Here is a 24,368-nt window from a genome sequence, read left to right on the forward strand (position 1 = left end):
TTTTGAGAGAGAGAGAGAGAGAGCGCACGCGAGCATGAGTGAGTGGATGAGGGGCAGAAAAAGAGGAGACACAGAATCCGAAGCAGGCGCCAGGCTCCGAGCCGACAGCACAGAGCCCGACGCGGGGCTCGAACTCACCAACCGTGAGATCATGACCTGAGCCGAAGTCGGACCCTAACCGACTGAGCCACCCAGGTGCCCCAGAAAACATGCTCCGTCGACCACCAAGACCGTTTGATCCAAGAAGCTGCCTTGGGGCTTTCAACCTCCCAAAGCAGATTTTATGAATGCCCTACAGTTTTCAGGCTACGGTGTTTTCGTCTGGAAGGAAGAACAACCCCTCACACCCGGTTCAAGCACGGCTCCGCCTAGGTCACAGGGTCACGTCAATAGGACGGGCGCATCCAAAGCCACAAACAACAAAGTTCCCTCGCGACGCAAAGTAAAATTAACAAAAGGAAATGCTGCATCTGGCTTCCTTCCGGCCGCCGCTCAGGGGTACGGTCAGTCGGGAGAGTCCTGCGGGCAGGTGACAGTCCACGAAGCCTGCCAGAGCCCGGCCGGTCGCGAGGATCTGCGGGGACTGCCCCTCCCGGCCCAGGCAGGACAGCTGTCCCCTGCAGCGGGGACCCGGCTGCAGCGCAATGCCCGGGAGTGCCAGCCACCGCCCCGGGGGGACCCTGGCCTGGTTCTGGAGCATGCAGGGCTCGAGCGTGTGAGGCAGGCGCTTAGGTTAGCACAGACCACGTGAAGAAGCCATTATTCAGGGGAGCGACATGATATATTGTAACTGCTCCCATCGCGTCAACGGGCATCGTTTGAGTTTCTCCCACTTGGAGTTAAAACGACTCCCATTTCAATGCAAACAGGAGATTCCTCGTGGGTCGGATCGCATCGCACCCACAGCAGCTGCCAGACACGAGAACAGACGTGCCAGGCGCACGCCGACCCGCTTTTCCCTCTCCAGGCAACGCTTCCGTTTTATGATTTGGCTCCTCTTGAAACAAAGAGACGAGCAAGTTACAAATACGATTGCTACGTTTCGGGACAAGCGAGAACACAAGCCACGCAGGTGCCGAGAGAGAACGCACGGCTCGCTTACCTCTGGCTCTGGCTGCGGGCTTTGCTCGTCTTCGGCGGAGTTTGGTAAAATCGCCCAGGTTACGTTGGCGCTGGCTGCGGGCAAAGAGCCAAGCGTCCCGTTTCTCAGCTGCTCCGTGGAATGTGACTCGGGCCCGTGCCATCCCAGGACGTTCTCTGAAAGAAAGACCCGGGATGATGCCTGGGATTTTCCAAGGCAAGCATTTACGGCTCAAGAGAGACCCGTGCCCCACTGTATAAGGAGGCTGACCCGAAAGGGGCCCAGGAAGTGGCCTGTGGCAAATGTCAGTGGGCCTGTTTTGGATGAGGTACCAAGGGCCGTGCAGATCTGGATCTATTTATAAACTGGAATCTGTACAATGGCAATGCCAGATTCACCACAGGCTGGCTCTTTCCCCGTCTTTTGGGGGGGAAAAAAAGTGCATTCACCAAAGCCAGATTTTCTTAAAGGTGTTCTTCTTAATTTTTTTAATCTTCAAAAAATATTTATAAAAAGGGGTGCCTGGGTGGCTCAGTCAGCTAAGTGTCTGACTTCCGCTCAGGTCATGGTCTCACGGTCTGTGAGTTCGAGCCCCGCCTCGGACTCTGTGCCGACAGCTCGGAGCCCGGAGCCTGCTTCGGATTCTGCGTCTCCCTCTCTTTCTGTCTCTCCCCTGCTCATGTTCTCTGTGTCAAAACAAAAATTAAAAAAAATTTTTTTTTCATTTAAAAAATTAAAAATATATATTTATAGTGAAAAACAAGTCAAATTTGATCAGAAATGGGCTGCTCACATTGTGGCGTAGATGCCAACTGATGGGGCACCTGGGTGGCTCACTTGGTTAAGCGTCCAACTCCCCGTTTCGGTTCAGGTCGCGATCACACAGTCGCGGAGTTCGAGCCCCTCATTGGGCTCCACACTGACAGTGTGGAGCCTGCTTGGGATTCTCTCCCCTCCCACTCTCTGCCCCTCCCCGACTCATGCTCTCTCTTGAGTGAGCTCTCTCTCTCTCTCAAAATAAGCAAACATTAAAAAACAAATGCCAACTGACATCATGACCACGGCTCTGAAAAGGTGCCTGCATCACGTGCCCCCGCCTCTGCCAATGTCAGGAAGCCCCTAAGGACACATGTTCATTCCACTCGAGCAAGAAACGTTTTACAAACACCAGTCTCGTAAAACAAAAGCATTTTTCTAATCTTCCCTCAATCCTTGGGGGAAAAACAAAAACTTTTTTTTTTTTTTTTTTTTTTTTTTTTTTTTTTAGCTCTCATATGTTTATTTCCGAGTCAGGTATTATTACAGACTATCTATATATGCTTACTAATGGGGACAGGAGTGATGGCAGGGAATTCCTTTTCCTCTTGAGAATAGCAATTCCACCATCCGAATAAGAAAAGATCTCAAACTCAGCTGACCCTCCCTCTGGAGGCTATGTTCTTGGTCTAAGAGCAGGTATAAGGGATGAAGAAAAGGTGGGCTGAAGTGGATCCTGCCTTATGGGCACTAGAACTCGACCTCTCAGGGTCTCAGGAGTTCCACCTGTAAAGTAATCATACCCATCAACCTTTTCATTACAGTTAGTCAAAGAAAAACCTGCAAGCATCCCAGGCTTTTAACACTGGGGAGACTCTGGCTGATGGAAACAAAGTAACAGAGGCAGATCAAAGAGCTGGATATGTGCAGCGTGCCTGTCGCTGTGTACGGGATTATCCTACACAAGCATAGTTTTATGCAGAATTTTTTTTTTCTAACTGTCAGGTGTTCGATCACATAGCTGTGGCTTAAAAGCCTCAAGTGGCTCCTCGTGGCAACTGGAACATAATCTAGCTGTTTGGTTTGCAAGACTGCCCAGTCTCATTTCATTTTCTCCTCATTGCTTACTGGGCTCAAGTCAGGCTGGTAGTTTTTCCATTCCTCAAGCGAGCCAAGTTCATTACGGTCAAGAGCCTTCGCGCCTGGCGTTCCTCCCATTCAGAACACGCCCCCCCCCCCCCCAGTTCTACCTGGGGGAGAGCTCTCCTGCGTAAATCCAGGGGTTGACTCAAACATCACTTGCTCAGAGAAGCCCCCTGGGACCTCCCCAGCCAAAGCACCATCCCCAAAGCACGCCCGGTCCCGTCAGTTTACTGTCCTCACAGCACGTATCTAAACTCCCTATCTAAGCTCACCCTGCTCATTTGTTTGTCTACTGTGTTTCTCTCCTTCCCAAAATGTCAGCACCTGAAAGCAGAGACAATATTGCCCCTGCTCGTGGCTGTGTCCCCAAAACCTAGAATATGGTCTGACACACAACATGCGGTCAATAAATACATGCCAAATGAATGAATGACTATTAAGACTTTCAGAGACAGTAAATTTCAAAAGGAATGTGAGTTTCACAACCTCCTAAAAGTTAAAAAAAAAAAAATGAGAAATGGCAAAAAGAGAGAGGGAAAGTAAAATGGACGGTGGTCTCAAGGGGAAGGGGAATTAGTGTTTAATGGGTATGGAGTTTGTTTCACAAGATGGAGCGTTTTCTAGAGGTTGGTTACACAACAATGTGAAAGTATTCAACACTGTACTGAGCTAGATACTTAAAAAGAGTTAAAATTGGTAAATTTTTTAGTATGTGGGTTTTCCACATTTTTTAATGGCAAAATGGCATCTGTATATCAGTTCTTGAGGCCATTTGAAAAAAGGTGAGGAGCGCCCGGCTGGCTCAGTCAGTGGAGCATGTGACTCTTGATCTTGGGTTTTTACCTATGATTCCCATGGTGGGTGTAGAGATTACTTAAAAAATAAATTTTTAGGGGCACTTGGGTGGCTCAGTCAAGCATCCAACTCTTGATTTCAGCTCAGGTCATGATCTCATGGTTTGGGAGTTCAAGCCCCACGTCAGGCTCTGCACGGACAGTATGGAAACTGCTTGGATTTCTCTCTCCTTCTCTCTCTCTGTCCCTACCGCTCTCTTGCCTTCTCTCTCACTGTCTCTCTCTCTCTCAAAATAAATAAACTAAAAAAAACCCCCAAAAAACTCCAGACTTGGGAGGAGCCCCCATAAATAATAAGATGGATGGGGATACATGGGGCTGGGCTAAGAAAACCAACCCAAAGTTCAAGACACTAGAATCTGCCATGAGAAAGGAGGAAAGAGACTTCTTACTCCTGTCTTGCCAACCAACTACTTCTCAGGGACTGAGAGCTGGATTCAGATCTTAAAAACTGGGCAACTAGCTCATAAATACAGGAGTGCTTTAAAAAAAAAAAGTTAGGGGCTCCTGGGTGGCGCAGTCGGTCGAGCATCCAACTTCAGCTCAGGTCATGATCTTGCAGGTTGTGAGTTCAAGCCCCGCGTCGAGCTCTGTGCTGACAGCTCGGAGCCTGGAGCCTGCTTCGGATTCTGTGTCTCCCTCTTTCTCTACCCCTCCCTCCCTCTCTCTCTCTCTCTCTTTCTCTCTCTCTCTCTCTCTCTCTCTCTCAAAAATAAAGATTAAAATTTTTAAAATAAATAAATAAATAATAAATTAAAAAAAATTATACAAGTAGTAAATTTCATCAAGAATAATTAGGAAATCTTAAAAAGGCAATCAAGACAATGCTCCCTTCATTTTCCCACACCTCAACTCTGTCCCTCCCTCACCTCCCTATCACCATCATTCAGAGGTGATAACCCAGGAGATAATGGGGAGGGAAGCAGAGTCTCACAGGCAGTGACACACTGCATCCCGGGATAGACAAAGGCCAGGACTGGAAGAACAAAGGTAGCAATGCATGCTGGGGAAAGTAGTTTTTTGTATACTCTATGGATTCAGCACAAAGAACCAGTGAGTCAGTACTAACCCGGGTGCTCCAATAAATGATCACTTAGTTTAGGAGTCTGGATAGGCCTGCTTCATTTCAGGACGAAGGAGGAAAATTCTAACACAGAATAAATCAAAAGGATTGTACCGAGCTGGGGAAAAGAAACGGTATCCTCGGAAGGCTTAGAGGAAGGAAGCACCTCTCTGAAATTCCTAACGTAAGGCATCAGAGAAAACATCGGGAAAGGCATCTCATCAGTACGACACAGAACAAAGGAGCCTCTATGAAACAAGACCAGAAAGCTGGAGGAGAAAACAGACTGAGGTGAAAAAGGAGATAGATGCACTAAGGAATTATGAGGAAAGTGAATCAGCATTAGTAGAGTTAAAATTAACACTGAAACTGGGAAGAAGAATCAACACCATAGAAAGTCAAATAGGTAATATGTGGAGACAAGGAAGCTCCCCCAGGTACAGCTGCAAAGAGCAGCAAGGCAACAGTGAGACAGAAGAGAATCCCAAAGATGCACAACAGAGATCCAAGAGATCCTGATGGACAGAGGGCCGGTCAATGGAACGGAAACAGCAAGTGACGACAGCACAAAAGAAACAGCCCGAGCTGGGGCGCCTGGGTGGCTCAGTCGGTTGAGCGTCCGACTTCGGCTCAGGTCACGATCTCACGGTTCACGGGTTCGAGCCCCCACGTCGGGCTGTGTGCTGACAGCCCAGAGCCTGGAGCCTGCTTCGGATTCTGTGTCTCCCTCTCTCTCTGTCCCTCCCCCGCTCACACTCGGTCTCTCAAAAATAAATAAATGTAAAAAAAAGAAAGAAAGGAAAAGAAACAGCCTGAGCTGAAGACAGAGCCGTGGGTGCTGACGATACAGTCTACCACATTCCATCAAAGTCAACGGGAAAAGACACATGTAGGCACAGCCCGGCAATCTTTTTTTAGGCTTTTCGTCGCTGAAATGTCCAACTCATAGGAAAGTAGAGTATAATGAATGCCTAGCTCGTGAAACTCGGCAATATTTTTGAATAACAAACATCAAGGGAATATTTTTCCAATCATTTAAGGCAGAAAAGTTGGACTTGCCTTAAAGGAAAACAAAAGAATTATGAATTTTGCTACAATACTAACTGTCAGAAGATGCAAATAAAAGTCTACAGATTTGGGGGGGGGGGGGGTCAGGGGCCAGGGGACCATGCTGTCTGGAGCTAACTTACCTTCCCTCTGCTAAAAAAAGTCAACATTTACTGAGCTCTTGCAAAGTGCCAAGGACTAGTGTATACACCTTATATGTGTTAACTCATCTAATCCTAAAAACGACCCATGAGGTAGTAAGTCTTACTATTATGCCCATTTGACAGATTAAGAAACAGAGGTGCAAATAGCCAGTGGGTGGTAAAGTCAAGATTACAACCCAGACAGCCTGGCTCTAGAGCCCAGACTCTTAAACTCTATACAGTGCAGGTTTTCCCATAGCACTAGAGAGACTCAAAAGTTTCCACCTTTTGGGGGTTCAAAACGACCTGCGGACATGTACCAGTATGTGATGAACAGAAGCACAATTAGGAGCTGGAGACTAGAAAAGTCCTTTTGGACTGGTAGTGTGCAATGAGCCCAGTTAAACACACAGCTGAGCAGAACTGGCATGAGGGGAGGTAAAAAGGACACCCCCCCCCCGGGGTGTAAATTTTAAAGTGGCACCAAGACACTCAGTAATCAAGATAAATGACATTTTCACACAGTATTTTTGAACCAAAGTAAATGAAAAGAAAGAAAAGTCTCATAAGACTCCGTCTCCCTTGCCTCACTGTGCTGAATCCTGTCTTTAATTTAAAATTTTGATATTTTGCTCATCCTTCATTATTTTTGCATTAATTTTGGTTTAAAAACATTTCATTAAAACGCCATTTATCAGGGCACCTGGGTGGCTCAGTCAGTTGAGCGTCCACTTTGGCCCAGGTCATGATCTCACGGTTCGTGGGTTCGAGCCCCGCGTCGGGCTCTGCGCTGACAGCTCGGAGCCTGGAGCCCGCTTCGGATTCTCTGTCTCTCTCTCTCTCTCTCTCTCTCTTTCTGCCCCTCCCCGCTGCTCATGCTTTCTCGCTCCGTCTCTCAAAAATAAATAAACGTTAAAAAATTTTTTCAAGGAAACAACATCATTTATCTTAATTACATCCGCACCCTTTCAGTGTGTGCTCAAGCTGAGTACCTCACTCAGCTCACCCTAGTCCCAGCCCTGGAAGTAAACTGAAGTAATTTTTCTAAACATGGTTACATAACGGAATGTTGAGTCAAAATTATTTTTTTAAAAGATTTGACCGTTATCACATGAAGTACTGAATTAGTATTAAAATATTAACAACACCTCTCACCACGTTATATTATCAAAAATTGGGAAGAGTATAGCAGAGAAACAGGAAATTGGAAGTAGGTGGCTTACAACTAAACGAGAGTCAAAAAGAGGTGTCATTCTTGACTCTGAGGATTAGAAAAGTATAGGCTAAGCCTATGTTTATAGCAGCATTGTCTCGAGTAGCCAAATTATGGAAACAGCCTAAGTGTCCACCAACTGATAAATGGATAAAGAAGGTGTGGTGTGTGTGTGTGTTATTCATCCATAAAAAAGAATGGAATCTTGTCATTTGCGATGACACGGATGGGGCTGGAATGCATTCTGCTAAGCGAAATGAGTCAGTCAGAGGAAGACAAATACCATATGATGCCACTCCTATGTTGAAGTGAAGAAACAAATGAGCAAAGGAAAAAGGGAGAAAAAAAATATAGGTTAAAGAATGCTCCTGAAAAATGTACTGTAACCGCTACTAGGATTTATATACGTACTTTTCCCAAAATGCCGAAGGCGATGAGTCAAGGAAGCAGACTATGTAGCAAAAGAGAGAGAAAACAAGAAGGCGACACGGAAGCAGAAAAACGAAAAGCATGAAGGACACCAACAGAAAAACACCAGTTGAAAGAAAGAAAGAAGTCGACCACGTTACTCTACTGAAAGACAGACTCTCACGATCGTGTCCTAAAACAAGATGCAAGTCTAAACCATACTTCATCAACTCCTGTTCCGCACCGCCACGTCTCGGACACCGGTCTGTCCCCCGCTCAGTGGTGTGTCAGATTTCATCGGCAGCTCTTCCTTCTCAGCAGCACGGAGGATAATGGTGTGTTTTGCTATCGATGGTGTTTGACGGGTGAGGAAACAGGGCACACCTACAGCAAGTGAGTCAAGAAAGCTCTAGGATAGATGGTCGAGAACAGACCAGGACATCTAAGTGAAATGACAACTGGGAACAAATATTATCAGGCACCTGCTGACAGACCGTCAAGCCAAGTAGCCGGAGATCTTCAAAGGTGATACAACAGAAGAGAACAGGAAGGCGGAGGGTGGTCCACCAAATGGCATCTCCGGTCCTCGAAACAGGCTCTGACACATGCCTCCGCTCCTTACACGACACACCGAGGTAGACAGAAGCACACGGGAAAGAGAGAAAGCAGCTATACGTGTTTTAGACCAACGAGAGGCAGAAAGAAAGCAACAGAGGATTTAACCGTGGGCTTTAAGGTCTGACCGTGAAACTCTTCTAATCCGTCCTTGGCCCTGGGTTAAGCCTTGCCTGGAGTGCTGAGAGCTGCGGTCCCCATGCCGGGGCTGGGAGGCCACTCTATCCAGAGGCCGGTGACAGATGACAGCACCTGTCCCTCTTCCTGCAACACAGTGAATCCATGCCTCCTACACTCAGTAAACCTACGAGGGTTTCCCAAAATAGAGTAAGCTTAATATTTACAAACTTGGAGACAACATAAGGCACGTTTAAAACGGAAAGCGAGGATGTTCGTGTCTAACTGCTTTCGTTAGGGAGAATCTGCCACCCAAAAGCTCTGTTTGGACAGTTGTAACAACCACGAAAGAAGTCCGCCCACCTGAAATATTCTACAAAGTTAGTTTTTCTTCTTTTCCCCCCAATACGCTATCTGCTGGAGGACTCAGCACGTTTCCATCTCGGCTTTTAACCACAACACAAAGGAAGGTGACTTATGTGGGGCACACTTTCACCAGAAGCAGTAGGTTATCAGGAAAGAAGGTGTAAGAGACAGAGACAAGGTGGAGAGAGAGGAACACCAGGAGTCTGAAGGCATCTCTGGAAGGAAAAAAAAAGGAAAGAACCAGAAACGAAAAGAAAAAAGCAGAGCGGAAGGAAGGCCACGGGCCAGAGAGCCCAAGAAGGCTTTATGACAGTCTCACCTCTTGGACCCTTTTTGCCAAACCCCAAAATGGAAAGACCAACGCAACTGGCTTCCTGACCGACAAGCCCCACGGATCTTGAAAGAGAAGAAAAAGTTACTGGAAAGACAAGTTAGGGAAAGCACATGCAACTCGGCTCTGGTTCTCCTCTTCAGTTACGCGTCTCTTGATCTCTCGTCCTGATTTATGTCCAAGGGCACGCAGGGCACCCACTGCAATTCCCCAAGGCTCTGCGGTCACCTGCTGTGGCAGCTCTCATTCCAGAGCTTTCTCCCAACATGCCTTGCACCGCTCATTCTCTCAGCACCCAGCTCTTGCCTGGCACTCAAATGTGCCTGTCTGGTTACGAGTCTGCTCTGCCTTTGAACCATGCTCCCTGGACCAGGACCTGCAAGCAAGGAAGTGACCAGAAGCACTGCCAGCAGAGTACTCCACACCCCGAAACACTTCCAGGGTCTCGTTTCTCTCCCGCACTGGCCACCCACCTAAAGCCCAGACCCCCAAGGGGCTCAGCCTTCTCCAGCTGCGGGTGGAGTCCTGTCCACCTTTCCGGGAGGCACGCATCTAGACCCGGGAGAACAGATGCCCACCTGCCCCGCCCCCATCAATCATTTGTCTCCATCAAGCTCTTCAAGGAGATTTCGTGGTCACCAGGAACAGAACTGCAGAAGCCTTGGCCGAAAAGGCAAGTCCCCTTATTAATCTGAATTAGAAACTTCCCCATAAACGGAAGTTAAATGAGACATTTCAGGCCACTGCATCTTAGAGACGATATCAGAGACAAGTCTAAGAGTCCACAACCCAGAGGTGGCAGGCAGACAAATACTGAAGTCTTTCTGGATTTCAGTCGGTGGCTCGCATGCTTTAGATAAAAGGAGTATTAAGGAGGAACATTTGCAGACAAAGGCTCCAAAGCCAACATGTTGCCCAAAAGATACAAGGAAATAGTACGGAAGATGAAACGCTGGAAGACCACAAATTAATTTTTGATTCAGAAAAGGGGCGGAAGAAATAGTGTGGGGGGCAGAAAGCAAAGTGGCTTGAAGAACAAGGTGTCCATTTAGTATGCTGTGGGTAACCTGTGCCTCCCTGCCCATCGAACATTTAAAGGAAACCCTGACAGAGTTTCGCTTTAATGGAATTTTGATTTGTGTCAACCCAGGCTGGCACTTCCTTAGATACAACCATTATGTTTTTATCAGGGGGAGTCAGGCTGCTGTAACTACTATCAACCTCAAGAGCCCTGAGATTCTCAACAGAGGTATTTTGTGGTGACGCTCCCCAGGTTGCCACATTCTCTTATTCCGCTAGTTTGAGATTCTGGAACTCCATTTTACGGCAGGCAAGCATGATGCTTTGGATGAAGGAAGGAATTCAATTCTTCCCCCAATGTTGTCAACAGATTGGAAAGACACGCGCAGAATGTTTCAAAACGTAGGGGCTGTTACAGGAAATGTAATTTTTAAAAGGGTTAAAAGTGAAAAAGAGGGGCGCCTGGGTGGTTCGGCCGGTTGAGCACCCGACTCTTCGTTTTGGCTCAGGTCATGATCTCATGGTCATGGGATCGAGACCCACATCGTGCTCTGCACTGTTAGCTCAGAGCCTGCTTGGGATTCTCTCTCTCTGCCTCTCCCTGTCTCCCTGTCTCCCTCTCTCTCTCAAAATAAATAAATAAACATTTTTAAAAGCCGAAAAGATGACAAGAAAACAAAATAACCACCGTGATGCCTCATGCTCCCTCTATTCTTCAACCTTCAGCCAAATCCCTTGGTGACAATGGTCAGGGGGACCCTGGGTGGCTCAGTCCATTGAGCATCCGACTTTTGGTTTCGGCTCAGGTCATGACCCCATGGCTCTGTGGGTTCGAGCCCCACCCTGGGCTCTGCACTGGCAGTGTGGAGCCTGCTTAGAATTCTCTCCCTCTCTCTCCCTCCCTCCCTCTCCAACTCTCCCCAACTCATGCTGTCTCTCTCTCTCAAAATAAATAAATGAACTTAAAAAAATGGTTAAAAGGAGGGGAGGGGAGGGGAGGGGAGGGGAGGGAAGGGGAGGGGAGGGGAGGGGGGATGGGTGAAGTGGGTGAAGGGGATGAAGAAGAGGTAGAAACTCCCAGTCATAAAATAAGTCACAGAGATGAAAAGTCCAACATAGGGAATAGAGTCAATCACACTGTAATACACACTCACGGTGGTGAGCATTTTGTAATGTATATATATTGTCATTGTAATTGTAATGTGTATACAATCGCTGAATCACTATGTTGTACACCTGAAACTAATTTATTCTAGGGCAGTAGGTCAACTATGCTCAATTAAAAATAAAAATGAGGAAAGGAAGAACGGGAGAACGTTAGTGACCAGTAAGTCTGCGGACTATCATTGGATGAATATGCTTTTAGCGTGAATATAATAAATATAGCGACAACAAAAAAAAAAGTGGCTGGAAATAAGAGAAGATGGAAAGTCAAATGGGGCAGGGGCAGGGGCACGGGAACGGGCAAGGAAGATGCAAGGAGGTGACGCTGTACAAGACACAATTTCAGAGACACTGCTTGGTCCTCCCAGATCATTTCCATTTCAACCTCTCATTACCTCTGAAATTCCACCTTGAGCCTTGTCCCTCCAACCCCCTAAATCAGGAAAAAAAAATTTGGAAATCTGCTAGAAACTAACCCTGAAGGAAGATGTAAGGGCTTCATTTCAGGAGTAACAATATGGTCCGAGTTTACATTTACCGGTGAAAGATCCTTCAATGTGCCCATTAGGTTCCAAAGGCCAGAAGTTATGATATACTACAGGAGAGATCACGGACACCTTGAATAGCCTCCAGTATAACTCAGAATCTGCCCAAGCCCCAACAGGGCCACTGAGACTCCATCCAGGTCAGAAAATGTCAAGGAGTCTCATGGGGACTTCAGCATTAAAGTTCCATTTTTCAAGTAGAGAAGAAAGAAGAAAGAAAAGCAGGTTTCGGCATCTTTACTCTGTGCCTGAATATACACACATCGTCTCCTAGGCTGGATCCTGCACCAGAAACGTTTTCTTTTGTTATGAAGGACATTCACAGAGTAACTGGCAAAATTTAGTAAGGTCTACAGACTGGGGAATAGGATGCATCCATGCTAATTTACTGTACTGTCATTGTATAGGAGACATTATATCAAGGACATGATATAGTCTTTTTTTTTAAAGGAAATACATTAAAGCATGAGAATGAAGATATCATTTCTGCAACTTACTCTGAAGTGGTTAGACAATTATAATATGCTATAGAGAGAGAGAGGGAAGGTGATGAAGCAAATGTCATAAAATGTTACTGTTTGGGCAATTTGGAGGTGGATGTAAGAGAATTTTTTCATACTATTCTTGTAATGTTCTGAAAAGTCTGAAATTATTAAAGAGAAAAGTAAAGAGGGGCGCCTGGGTGGCTCAGTCGGTTAAGCGTCCGACTTCAGTTCAGGTCACGATCTCACGGTTCGTGAGTTCAAGCCCCACGGTGGGCTCTATGCTGACAGCTCAGAGCCTGGAGTCTGCTTTGGATTCTAGGTCTTTCTCTCTCTCTCTCTCTCTCTCTCTCTGCTCCTCCCCCAAATAAAGAGAAAAGTAAAGAAAACAAAATACCCGTCTGTGAGAAAATTGTGACGTGAGCAAGACAGTGTCGCCGGCCCCCGTTTCAGGTACCCAGAGGCCACCGGTGGTGTGTTCTGAACTGAACAAAGGCCCAATGGGGAGTGCCCGTCTCTCACCTCAGCTCTGCTACTTAGATGAGTGGCCATGGGCCAGTCATTTTCCTGCTATGAGCCTCAGCATCTCATGCGAACGAGGGGCATGATGCATCTAGTCTGTGACGATTTCAAAAAACGGGTATCAGAGGCCAAATACTAGCAGGATCGGAGCTCAGTAAATGATGCTGGGTACGACACCAAGAAACTTCTCTGGAAAACCAACATCCCTCTTAACCTCAGTGAAACGGAGGGCAAAGAAGACCTGAGAACAGCATGAATTACAGACTGTCGCTCAGACCCTAGCTTCTCTTTAATCACCTAAGTTGCCTCGTTTCCTCATTAAGTGAGTCCCCGGCAACAAAGCTCAAAGAGGCGTCTGTTGGGTCTCTTCATTCTAATGCTTTATAATTACACACGACATGACCAGCCTCGGCTATGTTCACCTTTATCACTGAATTTAATCCTCACTAATACCTTCCTATCTGCTTATTGATTAAACACTCCTCCAAAAGGATTGGGCATCTTAAGGGAATGCCTCATCATCTCCAGGTCCTTGATCAAGAATTAGAAGTGTTTCCAGTGTGTGCTTCAGAGAAACGCTCGTGCAGGTCCACGAGGGGACACGCAGGTAGGTAGGCGCTGAGCGAGGCGAGCCGGGCAGAACGCAGGAAGCAGTGCGGGTGTCCTTCGGCAGAGTGTGGCGCGAATCACGGTGGACGCACATCGCAGGCGCGGTCAGAAAAATGGACCGTATGGCAATGTGTCTCAAAAATGCAGCGCTGCGTGCAAAGTCACAAATGGAATGAGATACAGAACATGACAGCAGCAAGTCTAAAAGGAGTTCCGCTGTATTCGTGTCAACGTGTTGGTTAAATGTTTCATGGGATGTGAGAGTTCTAACTGGTCAAAGAGAAACACATCCCAAATCTGGGTAGAGAAGGAGGGAGGGACAAATGCGGAAACAGAAGGAATAAAAGGGCGGACAGAGGCGGGCGCCTGGGTGGCTCAGTCGGTTACGCATCTGACTTCGGCTCAGGTCACGATCTTAAGGTTGGTGGGTTCGAGCCCCGCATCGGGCTCTGTGCTGCCAGCACAGAGCCTGCTTCAGACCCTCTGTCTCCCTCTCTCTCCGCCCCTCCTCCGCTCACGCTCTTGTGCTTTGTCTCTCGAAACATAAATAAATAAAAGCATTTAAAAAAAAAAAAAGGATCGGCAGATGGAAGGTGGATAGATGGAGGACTTAGAGGAGGAAGGCCACGGGGGCAGACGCACACACACGCGCACACACAGGACTCAGTCGCAGACACAGCAGGGCCCGCTGGAAGGTCTTACCTGAGGCCCCCGGCTTGTGGCCGGGCTGGCCCGCCCGGTGCACACTCTGCTGTAGCAAGTGGAGGCACTCCCCCAGGCAGCTGAGGGTAGCGGCGGAGGTAGCTTTCAGGAGCAGCAGATCCTGGTCCAAGGCGGTGAGGGGGCCAGACCCGGGCAGAGACTCGATGGCGTGCACGAGGTTCTTCTGCTGTCCTTCCACCTGGTTCATCATCTACAAAACGGGAAGAGACGGCACGGAGGGGAGAGTGAACGGTCCGCCTTTCGACAGGCTGGGGAGCAGCTCTTCATTAAACCAGAGGACGGCACAACAGAGGGGAGCGGGGAGAGGAACGGGCGCCCCCAGACCGCAAGTGACATGGGAGTCAGCTCGGAGGGTGTTCAGTACACAGCAGTCCTCGGACGAGGCGGGCCAGGTGACATCTATGTGAATGTAGCCAAAGGCACACAGCAGCGGCTCTGATCGCAGGAGCATTTTAGAACTGTCCAGCTGAAAGGGCCCATCAGGGCCATCTGCATGTATCATTTTACTCGTCCCCTGCAGGCAAGTGAACAATAAATACAACAAAGGGAGAAGTCCTTGGAGCCACCGGTAAGGCTCTTGAAATGTGAAAGGTTATCTGAGACAGTGGATGAGGCACAGCTTTGCCTCAGAGCTAGGCTGAGTCTTTGCTTTTCTTCCCAGCTCCAGCACCCATGTCCTTGGCAGTCTTTTTGAAGTTCAAGAAACGGAAGTGAAATTTCAGGCTGGCATGGGTAGGAGTGAGATCACAGTCAAGCCAGCACTGAACCACACCACCCCAAAAATGCTAAGTCGGATGAGACTTTCTCTCCTAACACCGTGTGAGACACCAGGAGGAAAGAAAACCCAGGAACTCTAGGGCCAGCCCTCCGTCAGAGCCAAAGCTAGGACAACCGTAAAGAACCGCATTTTGTGCCCTGGATTCAATTCAGAAGCGGCAGATAAGCCAGAGGCTAACTGCATCTTCGAACTGACACATCAAGGAGAAAGGAAGTCAAGAGCTAGAAAAGAAACTTGATGGGTTCGCTTGTGAGGTTCATGGCCCTCACGTTCCACAACTTTCCAAACAAGATGACGTGCATCGAGCACGCATCTAGCAAATAAGCAGTCACTCTAAGGAGTGGGGGAGGCAGAGCAACCCGCCCAAGGTCCCGGGGGCTGCTCAACAGCACAGGCTACAGCCAACTGCTGGCTTCTAGACTCTGGGCCATTGTTCTTTCAGCCCCACCCCACCCCCACCCAACAACAGCCATCCTTAATTTGAAGCCATAACTCGCTCTGTCACTGTCTTCCCTGGAGGATCCTTGCTTTATCATCATGATGGTATCAGGTGGGGAGAAGCAATAATTCTCTTAAAGGCCGCTGGACTTGGACACAAAACTCATTCTGTGCTACGCCTTATTTTTCTATTTCTTTTTGAAAACAGATACCTGCTGTGTCTGTGTAGTGATCTGCTGAAATAAAAAAAATTTTAAAAAAAGCAAAAAACAAAAACCTCATCCATTGCAATTCTACTTACCAAAATAGGCGTCATTACTTGAAAAGATGGTTTTTTTCTAAATCACTGTTAAGGCTATTGCACAGACATGGCTTGGAGTTGTCACCTCAGTGTGCACGCCAATCCTTGGGCCATGCAAACTATTATTATTTTTTTTTTTTTTTGGCAGATAACAGAGGTCACATCTGGCCATTCTGGCTCCTATAAAAAAAAGTACCTGGGGCACAACAGGGGTTCAATAAGTATTTATTTCTGCCTTCAGGTCTTTGCTTAAAAGCCACCTCCTCCTCAACAAGGCTTCTTGAACCACATTATTATTATTATTATTATTATTATTATTAGAGAGAGAGAGAGAGAGAGTGCAAGTGAGTGAGGGGCAGAGAGAAAGAGAAAGAGAGACAGAAGCAGGGTTCACCCAAAGCGGGGCTTGAGCTCACCCAAAGTGGGGTGGGGGGGGGTGGGGCTTGAGCTCACCTGATATGGGACTTGAACTCACAAACCATGAGATCATGACCTGAGCTGAAGTCAGATGTTTAATGACTGAGCCACCCAGGTGCCCTTGAACTACATGATTTAAAACTGTATCTCCAGGGGCAGCTGGCTGGCTTGGTCGGTGGAGTATATGATTCTTGATCTCAGGGTTGTGAGTTTGAGCCCCACATTGGGTGTAGCGATTACTTAAAAATAAAATCTTAAAAAAAAAAAATCCGCATCTCCAGCCCAGCCCTTGGCATCCCCTATCCTCATTACTAATTATTCTCCATAGCACTTACCACCTTCCAACCTGACTTAAAATTTACTTATTTATTGTGTTCATTTGTGCTAGTATGAAAGTAGGGACCATCGTATCTGTGCTGTTCAAGGGTATATTCCAAGTAGAGTAAAATATCTGCGGAATGAATAAATGAATCCCTAGTCACGCGCTTCTCAGAGGTACAAAAGAACTGACTTTTGACACAAAGTCTACAGAAATCATTCTATGCGATTAACAACAAACGGCTGAAGATTTAGTAAAGAATAATACCTTCATTATAAGTTTAGGTTCACCAAGAAATATTACCAACTGGCTAAATTTAAGTTTGCAGTAGATAAAGTGTTTATGTATTCTCTGACAGTTCTATATATAGAACTAACAGCAGTAGATTTTGAGCTATTTGTCGTAGTCAACATTTCCGCAAATTCCTACCATAAAATCTTGTCTTAGAAAATTGATGTGTTAAAAGGGAAGAAAATGTAACGAAGAAACATAATAAATTATGTTCTTGACTATTATGGATGATACCATAACGTTCAAGAGAAAAGGTGAGTAAAATCAAGCCATTAACGAGATGGGATACATTTGTTTTTAATCAATAAAAAGAAATGTATCCCAATTGTATATAGTATTGAATAAAATGTGAGGTAAATCTCAGGTAATAAAAACACAGAACTGACTTCTAGAATCTTCTACTCCATTACAACAGAGACACATGCCCAGAAATGGAATCTGCTCTCTGAAAATATTCAAACTAAGCCTAGCACAGTGCTTGACACACATTGTGGACATTTCCTCAAGATTCATTTTTGCCCCCCTTTCCATGTGATGCAAAACAGAACTACTGTTTAATGACACAACTGATGTCACCCTCACATGAGTTTCATCAGGCTCCAAAAGAAATTGAGTGGAGCCACAAAGAAAGGCGGGATTCCAAGTCTTGTGATTTAACGGTATATCACAGTTACTGTGGCTCCAACATTTCTAAGACCAACAGGCACTGACGAAGAGGTTTCATCAGACTTCAGAAGAACAAGTTTCAGCTTTTTCCACATCTACTTTTAATTAAGGGCACCTATGAGAAGATGGATGTACATGGCACCAAAAAGCTGGACGCAACAATACCAACAGCAAGTTCTTCAAAGCGCTCCCTCTCTCCTTCAAGGTTCCTACAGGCTCATCGACGGAAGAACAAGGCACAAGCACCTACGAGTAGGCTCACCTACTGCCACCAGCCTTTGAACCGCTTACCTTAATCACGCAAGTCTCAAACCAGAGCCCTTAACGCTCTTTCTGGAGCACACCAACATGAGTCATTCATGGTCTTTAAAAACAAAAACAGGGGCGCCTGGGTGGCTCAGTTGGTTGAGCGGCCGACTTCGGCTCAGGTCACGATCTCGCGGTCGAGCCCCGCGTCGGGCTCTGGGCTGATGGCTCAGGGCCTGGAGCCTGCTTCCGATTCTGTGTCTCCCTCTCTCTCTGACCCTCCCCCGTTCATGCTCTGTCTCTCTCTGTCTCAAAAATAAATAAACTTAAAAACAAAAACAAAATGCACCAAGTTTCGTCTCTTTCTGGCATTCCAGAATCTGGGGCATCAGCATCTTATAACATAGGTGTACAGGGTACCCCCAAATGAAATTTCAGAGATCCACACCTGAAAATGTCAGCTCTGAGGTTTGTAAAATCAACCATATGTAGGTCACATTGAACTTCACAGATAAGCAAACTTCCCGGCGGGGGGGGGGGGGGGGGAATGCTATGCTATGGCCCATTTTTCATAGCACAAATAATGGTATATGCACTACAAAAAACAAATCATAGGAGTTAATGCTAACAAAATCAGTGGCTGCAGATTTTATTGCTTTATTTCAATAAAACTGTGTAACAGATTTCAAAAAGGAGTCAGCAAGCCTAGCTAAGTCTCTTCTAAAACAGGGTCAGGGGCCATCAGGGAGGAGGAATTTACGTGCATTCTAGAACCCATGAACTTTTTTCCAGCTGCAAGCCTGCAGCCTGGACTTAACTCCCTCCGCACCCTGAGGCCTGACTCATTGGCATTCTTCACTTGGAAAGGAGCCAGTGAGCTCTGACAAGTTTCAACCCCTAGTCTGCATATTAACCCCACCAATCCCAATTAACCTAGTTTCAATCCCCGTTTTGTAGAGAGGATCGAACAGAGAACTGCGCTCAACCTTCTGCCTTTATAACTCCACCCCTTCTCTGTCTCCCTTGAAACAAGAGTCAGGTTTCTACCAGAACTGTGTCTCCGAATTGCAATTCTAATTACCCAAATAAATGCCCGGTGACCTCAATTTTTAATGAATTCTTTCTTGGTTGACACCTGAAACCACGATAAAGAGACTAAAACCTAAGACATTCAGCTCAACGAGCTTAGGATTGGGCTGAAGAGAGACCTGAAGGGGGCAGACGGCGACAGGGGCTTCAAGGGTCTCGATTGCTTCAGACTGTTCAGAGCTGCAAACCCGGGGGCAGGTTTTCAGAGAGAGGCCTGACAGGCCAGATATCAATGAACACCAGCTCGGTCACTAATCCATTAATAATGAAAGGATCAGCATCAGGCACCTCCCAAACATGGACTCCGCTTCCTAAAGTTCTCAGGGCCTGCTTGTGCGGTTGGGAGAGCCTCCCGGGCTCACAGATTCCCAGTACCTTCAGTGACTCAATCTGTCAGGCTTGGAAGTAGACCAGTTAGATGCCAACTTCAAGGTGGCCTTGGTTTAGCATTTACCCTTCACCTGGTGGAATTCAGAAGCCGCTTTTAAGTCTCCCCTCTGGGTCAGGGATCAGTTCTTGGCGGACTTAGGCACTTCTTCACGCGGCCAAAGTCCTCAGTTAAGGTTCAAAGCCACGCTCCAAGGATCTTTAGAACACACAGACACATTCACACAAACACAGAGACCTTACTGCCTCCATTAACATATATTTACTATTCCACTGTCCTCATTAGCATTACTTTAATATTCCAAGAGACTCCCATCCCAAAAATGGTTTGATAGCTCGTTATAGAAGCTTCCTGAAACGTCCATCAAATCCGTAAAGGAAACTGCCAACAGTTTGTACCCTAAAATCCTTTGAATGCCTTGCCTCAAAATCATTGCCTAGTTTTTCCCACCAATCCCGAACTGTTGTATCTTGATCTGTACCTAACTGGAATCGAGCCCCTGTATTGTAAGCCAAACTTCAAATTCTCGAATTCCGACTTTGCCCTCCCCACTCAGAGACACGGACAATGCCCTGTGGATGTGGCGTTCTCCTTTACAGTGGTAAATAATAAAGGTCATTTTGCCTCATCAACAGATTGTGTGGTTGATATTTGGAGAGCTCGCATTCCAATCTCCAAAGATTTCCTCCAAACTCCTGAGTGTCGGAGCACGGTAAGTCTTGGCCTCACACCTGAACAATCTCTTCTCCCTGCTGACTTTCCTACCTGACATCCGACCTTCCTTCTTACTCCCTCTCGGCACAGCACCTCCCCGGAATGATAACCTACCAAGAGTCTCTTTAGGCGGGGTCCTGGGCCCCTTTGGGACACCTCTCTCTATCCATCCAAACACAGTCCTAAACACCATGTAGACCCCAAAAATCTCTCAAGGCTTATTATGTAAGCAAGAGAAAGAAAACCCCATCTAGTGGACAGATCTTACCAAATCCACATCTCCCAATAGGGTTCAGAAAGCTGACAGTGGCCATAAGGGACAAAGATGAATGGGAGGAAATGGGGTCCATCTCCAATGGCGGGAGGCTGCGGGCTACACACACGAGGTTACAAAGAAGAAAGTTAAGAAAACACAGGATGAGAATGGAGAAATCAGTGTAGGGAACATAATGCTCTAGAATATAAACCAAAGGAAAGAAAAAAAAAGGGGGGGAGGGGGAGAGAAGCAAACATCTCCAAAAAAATTGACCATTAGGTCTTCGATGGCCTTCGTGCAGGGGTCAGCAAACTCCTGTAGAAGGTCAGAAAGAAAATATTTAAGGATTTTTGGAGCCACTGGGTGTCCGTGTGAGACACGGACTCTGCCACTGCAGCCTGAAAGCAGTCAGACCAGGTACCCACAGATGAGCGTGGCAACTTGTTCCAATAAAACTAACATCTGAGCCACCTCAGTTTGGGCAGCAGGTAGTTATTTTTCTCATTCACGTTACGTTGCGATTTTACCGGTTCTTGGCAGGACGGTGATTTTCTATTGTAGCCTAGACATCCTGGCTATCACGTTCGGAGCTTTTAAGTCTGATTTGAATTTTTTTTCTTAGTAGGCAATCAAGTTTATGTTTAGCGTGCAGGCTACTTTTATGGCGTGTGCCTTCAAGAGCAATTAACTTCAGAGCCTCTGTGGCGCTATTGTGATCTGCTTAGTCTATCTCTTGCCTCAAGGGCCTCCACTGGTCCCGCTGGTGTGGAGGGGACAGAAGGAGGGTCCCCAGACCTGGTGCCTCCAGGGGGGAGAGAGCATCTTCGGCTTTCTCAACAGGTGCTTGTTCTGGAAGGATCTCCCCTTACCCTCAGCTCTGGGTGGTGGAGGGGAGAATCAGGGCTGGAGTCATTGTTACGCCTTAGGACATAAAAGTCTGCCTTCTTTGCAAAGCTATGAAAGTGCAGACATCCTACTTCCACTTCCAAGTTGAAGACTGCTTTGTAAGCAGATCTAAACTGGCCAAATGGAAGAGTGCTGAGCACTATCCATTCATCTTTTTGGTAACAGAAGCTACTCTTCCTTTAGAAAATTGACAGAGAAACCCACTTTGCTCTGGGCTTCATGGTGTCATCACTGATGTGGACCATCACTAAATAACTTAAGCCATGGCTCCAGATTTCTCCATTCACCCCATTCCTAGGAGGCAGGACAGGCTAATGGCATTCTTAAGTTCAACATGTTGACACCTGGCCTTTATTATATGAGATGAGGGGGACAGAAACCAAAGACAAGCGTGGTTGAAAGATCAGGGCGCCTGGGTGGCTCAGTCCATTGAGCGTCGGGCTTTTGATCTTGGCTCAGGTCATGATCTCACAGTTTATGAGACTGAGCCCCACGTCAGGCTCCGTGCTGACAGTGCGGAGCCTGCTTGGGATTCTCTCTCCTCTCTCTGCCCCTCCCCTGCTTGTGCCCTTTCTCTCTGAAAATAAACAAATATGAAAAACATTTAAAAAAAAAAAAAAAGAGTGGTTGAAAGACCAATCCAGAGATGAAGGAGATCCAGTCTGTTCTGGTCCCTCCAAAGCTTAAACAAGTATGTGATTGCTATCAAGCTTCAGTGCTATTTATAAATGAGCCCATGCTGGGCAAGAGCAGAAGGCAAAGGCAAAATTCTGAAATGTGCACATACACATTCAAACACTTTCTGAAGATGTGGGATGAGTCTGCTCTATTTCTTAAAAACAGATTCCTGTCCTATCTTCCACCTTTGGGTTTTCTACAATCATTTCCTCACCAACCCCAATAATAACCCCTCACTGCACACACATGAAATGCAGATTTTATCTTTTCAAACTCCTAGAAAGCAAACCCATACTGAGATGTTCAAGAAATAAGAGATAATCGCATTCACAGCCAAATGACTCGTAGGGTTCTGTCGGTCTGTCACTTTCACTTCTCCAACAGGAAACTGGAGGAAAACTTCATAGAGGCCAGATGTGCTGGCTGAGGTCACCTGTCATGGCTGTCCCCACATTCCAATACCCTCTACACGACGAGACACGGCCCTGTGTACTTCCTCCTCTACCCTTCTCATATTCTGGAAGCAAAATACTACTTCCTGCCTCATAAAACAATTATGATCAATTTTCTTCCATGGTTTCTTCATCCTCCCCCCACTTTGCTACCACCTGGAAATAGCTTGGCTCTTTTTTGGGGGGGGAAGGTTGTTTTGTTTTTTGTTTTTCCCTGATTGCAAAAGGCTGGCTCACTCCATCAGCCACCATCCCAACACAGTCAGTGAAAACAGTTACAAAGAAGGAAGTAAAAATTACCTGTAATCCCACTTCCTAGAAATAAGTAAAAGCACCATTAATAGTCTGGTATTACTGTGACTCTTCTAACTCATCCTGCACAAATTATTTTATTTTATTTTATTTTTTTCTTATTTAAAAAAAAATTTTTTTAACGTTTATTTATTTTTGAGACAGAGAGAGACAGAGCATGAACGGGGGAGGGTCACAGAGAGAAGGAGACACAGAATCTGAAACAGGCTCCAGGCTCTGAGCTGTCAGCACAGAGCCCAACGCGGGGCTCGAACCCACGGACCGTGAGATCATGACCTAAGCCGAAGTCGGACGCTTAACCGACTGAGCCACCCAGGCGCCCCACAAATTATTTTATTTTAAAAGGATCATCCCTTATAATTTTTTTAACTTTTTATCACTTAGAATGAATCATCTGTGATGCCTTAGATTGACTTAAAAATAATCTGAGATTTTGGAAAGGGGCAGGGAGAGTGGGGAGGAGTAAGGATAGAACCACGTTGGCTTTGGGGGTGCTGCAGCTGTGGGGGGGGACATGGAGGTTCAACATCATCTTCTCTAATGTGTTCTGTTTGAGATTTCTCCGACGGGTACAGTTTTTGTTTTTGTTTTTTTTTTTTTTTTTTATAAATAGTGGGAAAATACATTGTTGTGGGCTGAATTGTGTCCTCCCCCCCACCCAAATCCCTATGTTGATGTCCTAACCCCAGTACCTCCAAAGTGACCTTATATGGAGATTGGCTCGTTTTAGGGAAATTAAGTTAAAGTGAGGACATTAGAGGGAGCTGTGATCCATTATGACTGGTATCCTTATAAAAGGAGGAAATTTGGACCCCAATGGACACAGAGGGCAGATGATGAGGCCCCGGAGAGGATGTCCATCGATAAAGCAAGGAAACAGACCAGGACAGATCCTTCCCTCCTAGACATCGGCAGAAACCCACCCTGCCAAGTGCCTTGATTTTGCACTTCTGGCTTCCAGAATTGTGAGACAAGAAATTTCTATTGTTTAAGCCACTGGGTTTGTGGTACTTCGTTACTGAAGCCCTGGAAAACTAACATACACACCACAGTTATCTTTCCACATCAATAAGGACAGACCTCATTTTAACGGCTACACTGTGTAAGACTTTTAACTCCTGGCAAAGCAGACCCTGGCTTTAGTGTCAAAGCTCCTTCCCTGCAAACCCACCATCCCTTGTCCTCATGTAATTTATGCCGCAGGAAAAACTGAGGTGGAGAAAGCGTCTTCAGGATTATGTAACAGAAGTTGCCTACACACGGGTTAAAAGCTATTGTTTGGGGCGCCTGGGTGGCTCAGTCGGTTAAGCCTCCGACTTCGGCTTGGGTCACGCTCTCACAGTTTGTGGGTTCGAGCCCCGCGTCGGGCTCTGTGCTGATGGCTCCGAGCCTGCAGCCTGCTTCGGATTCTTTGTCTCCCTCTCTCTCTGCCCCTCTCCTGCTTGCACTCTGTCTCTGTCTCTCTCTCAAAAAGAAACATTAAAAATTAAAAAAAAAAAAACTGTTACTTTTTAATTCTCTGTGTCAATACTAAGTGTCAACATGTTAGTAACGAGGGGTACTTGATACAAAAGGAGTTCTCCCTTATCTCCTCAAAGAGAACCCTACGTCCAACAGCAGGATTTGGGGTAGAAGGCGAGGGATCAGTAATTAATCAGTCTTCTTCATTACGCACTTATCTGCACTCTCTGCCTCCCACACACAAAGACAGGCCAGGACGGGGTGCTGAGCACAGATGTAGGAGCAGGAACTCTCTGGAAACAAGGCTGGCCTCCCGGGCACCACACCCTTAAACCTGGACTCGGGCAGAAGCGCCACCCACAGCAGGCTAATACCCCCTATTCCGCATTGTTTTCACTGAAAACATCTTTCCTCCCTCTTTTTTTTTCCTTGTACGGAAGTAATACTTACCACA

At 46.6% G+C, this 24,368-nt stretch overlaps 1 protein-coding gene across 1 annotated transcript in view; it reads right to left on the reverse strand.

Annotated features, from left to right (window-relative positions):
• Positions 1-24,368, reverse strand: part of OSBPL10 (oxysterol binding protein like 10) — a 306,044-nt gene that overhangs the window by 65,094 nt on the left and 216,582 nt on the right. Inside the window, exons 5-6 of the mRNA XM_042998798.1 lie at positions 14,182-14,392; positions 1,103-1,257 (exon numbers count right to left, since the gene is read on the reverse strand). Of these exons, the coding sequence (XP_042854732.1) occupies positions 1,103-1,257; positions 14,182-14,392 (366 nt within the window). The remainder of the gene's footprint in view (positions 1-1,102; positions 1,258-14,181; positions 14,393-24,368) is intronic.

This window comes from Panthera tigris, chromosome C2 (assembly GCF_018350195.1).
Source record: "Panthera tigris isolate Pti1 chromosome C2, P.tigris_Pti1_mat1.1, whole genome shotgun sequence".
NCBI lineage: Eukaryota > Metazoa > Chordata > Mammalia > Carnivora > Felidae > Panthera > Panthera tigris.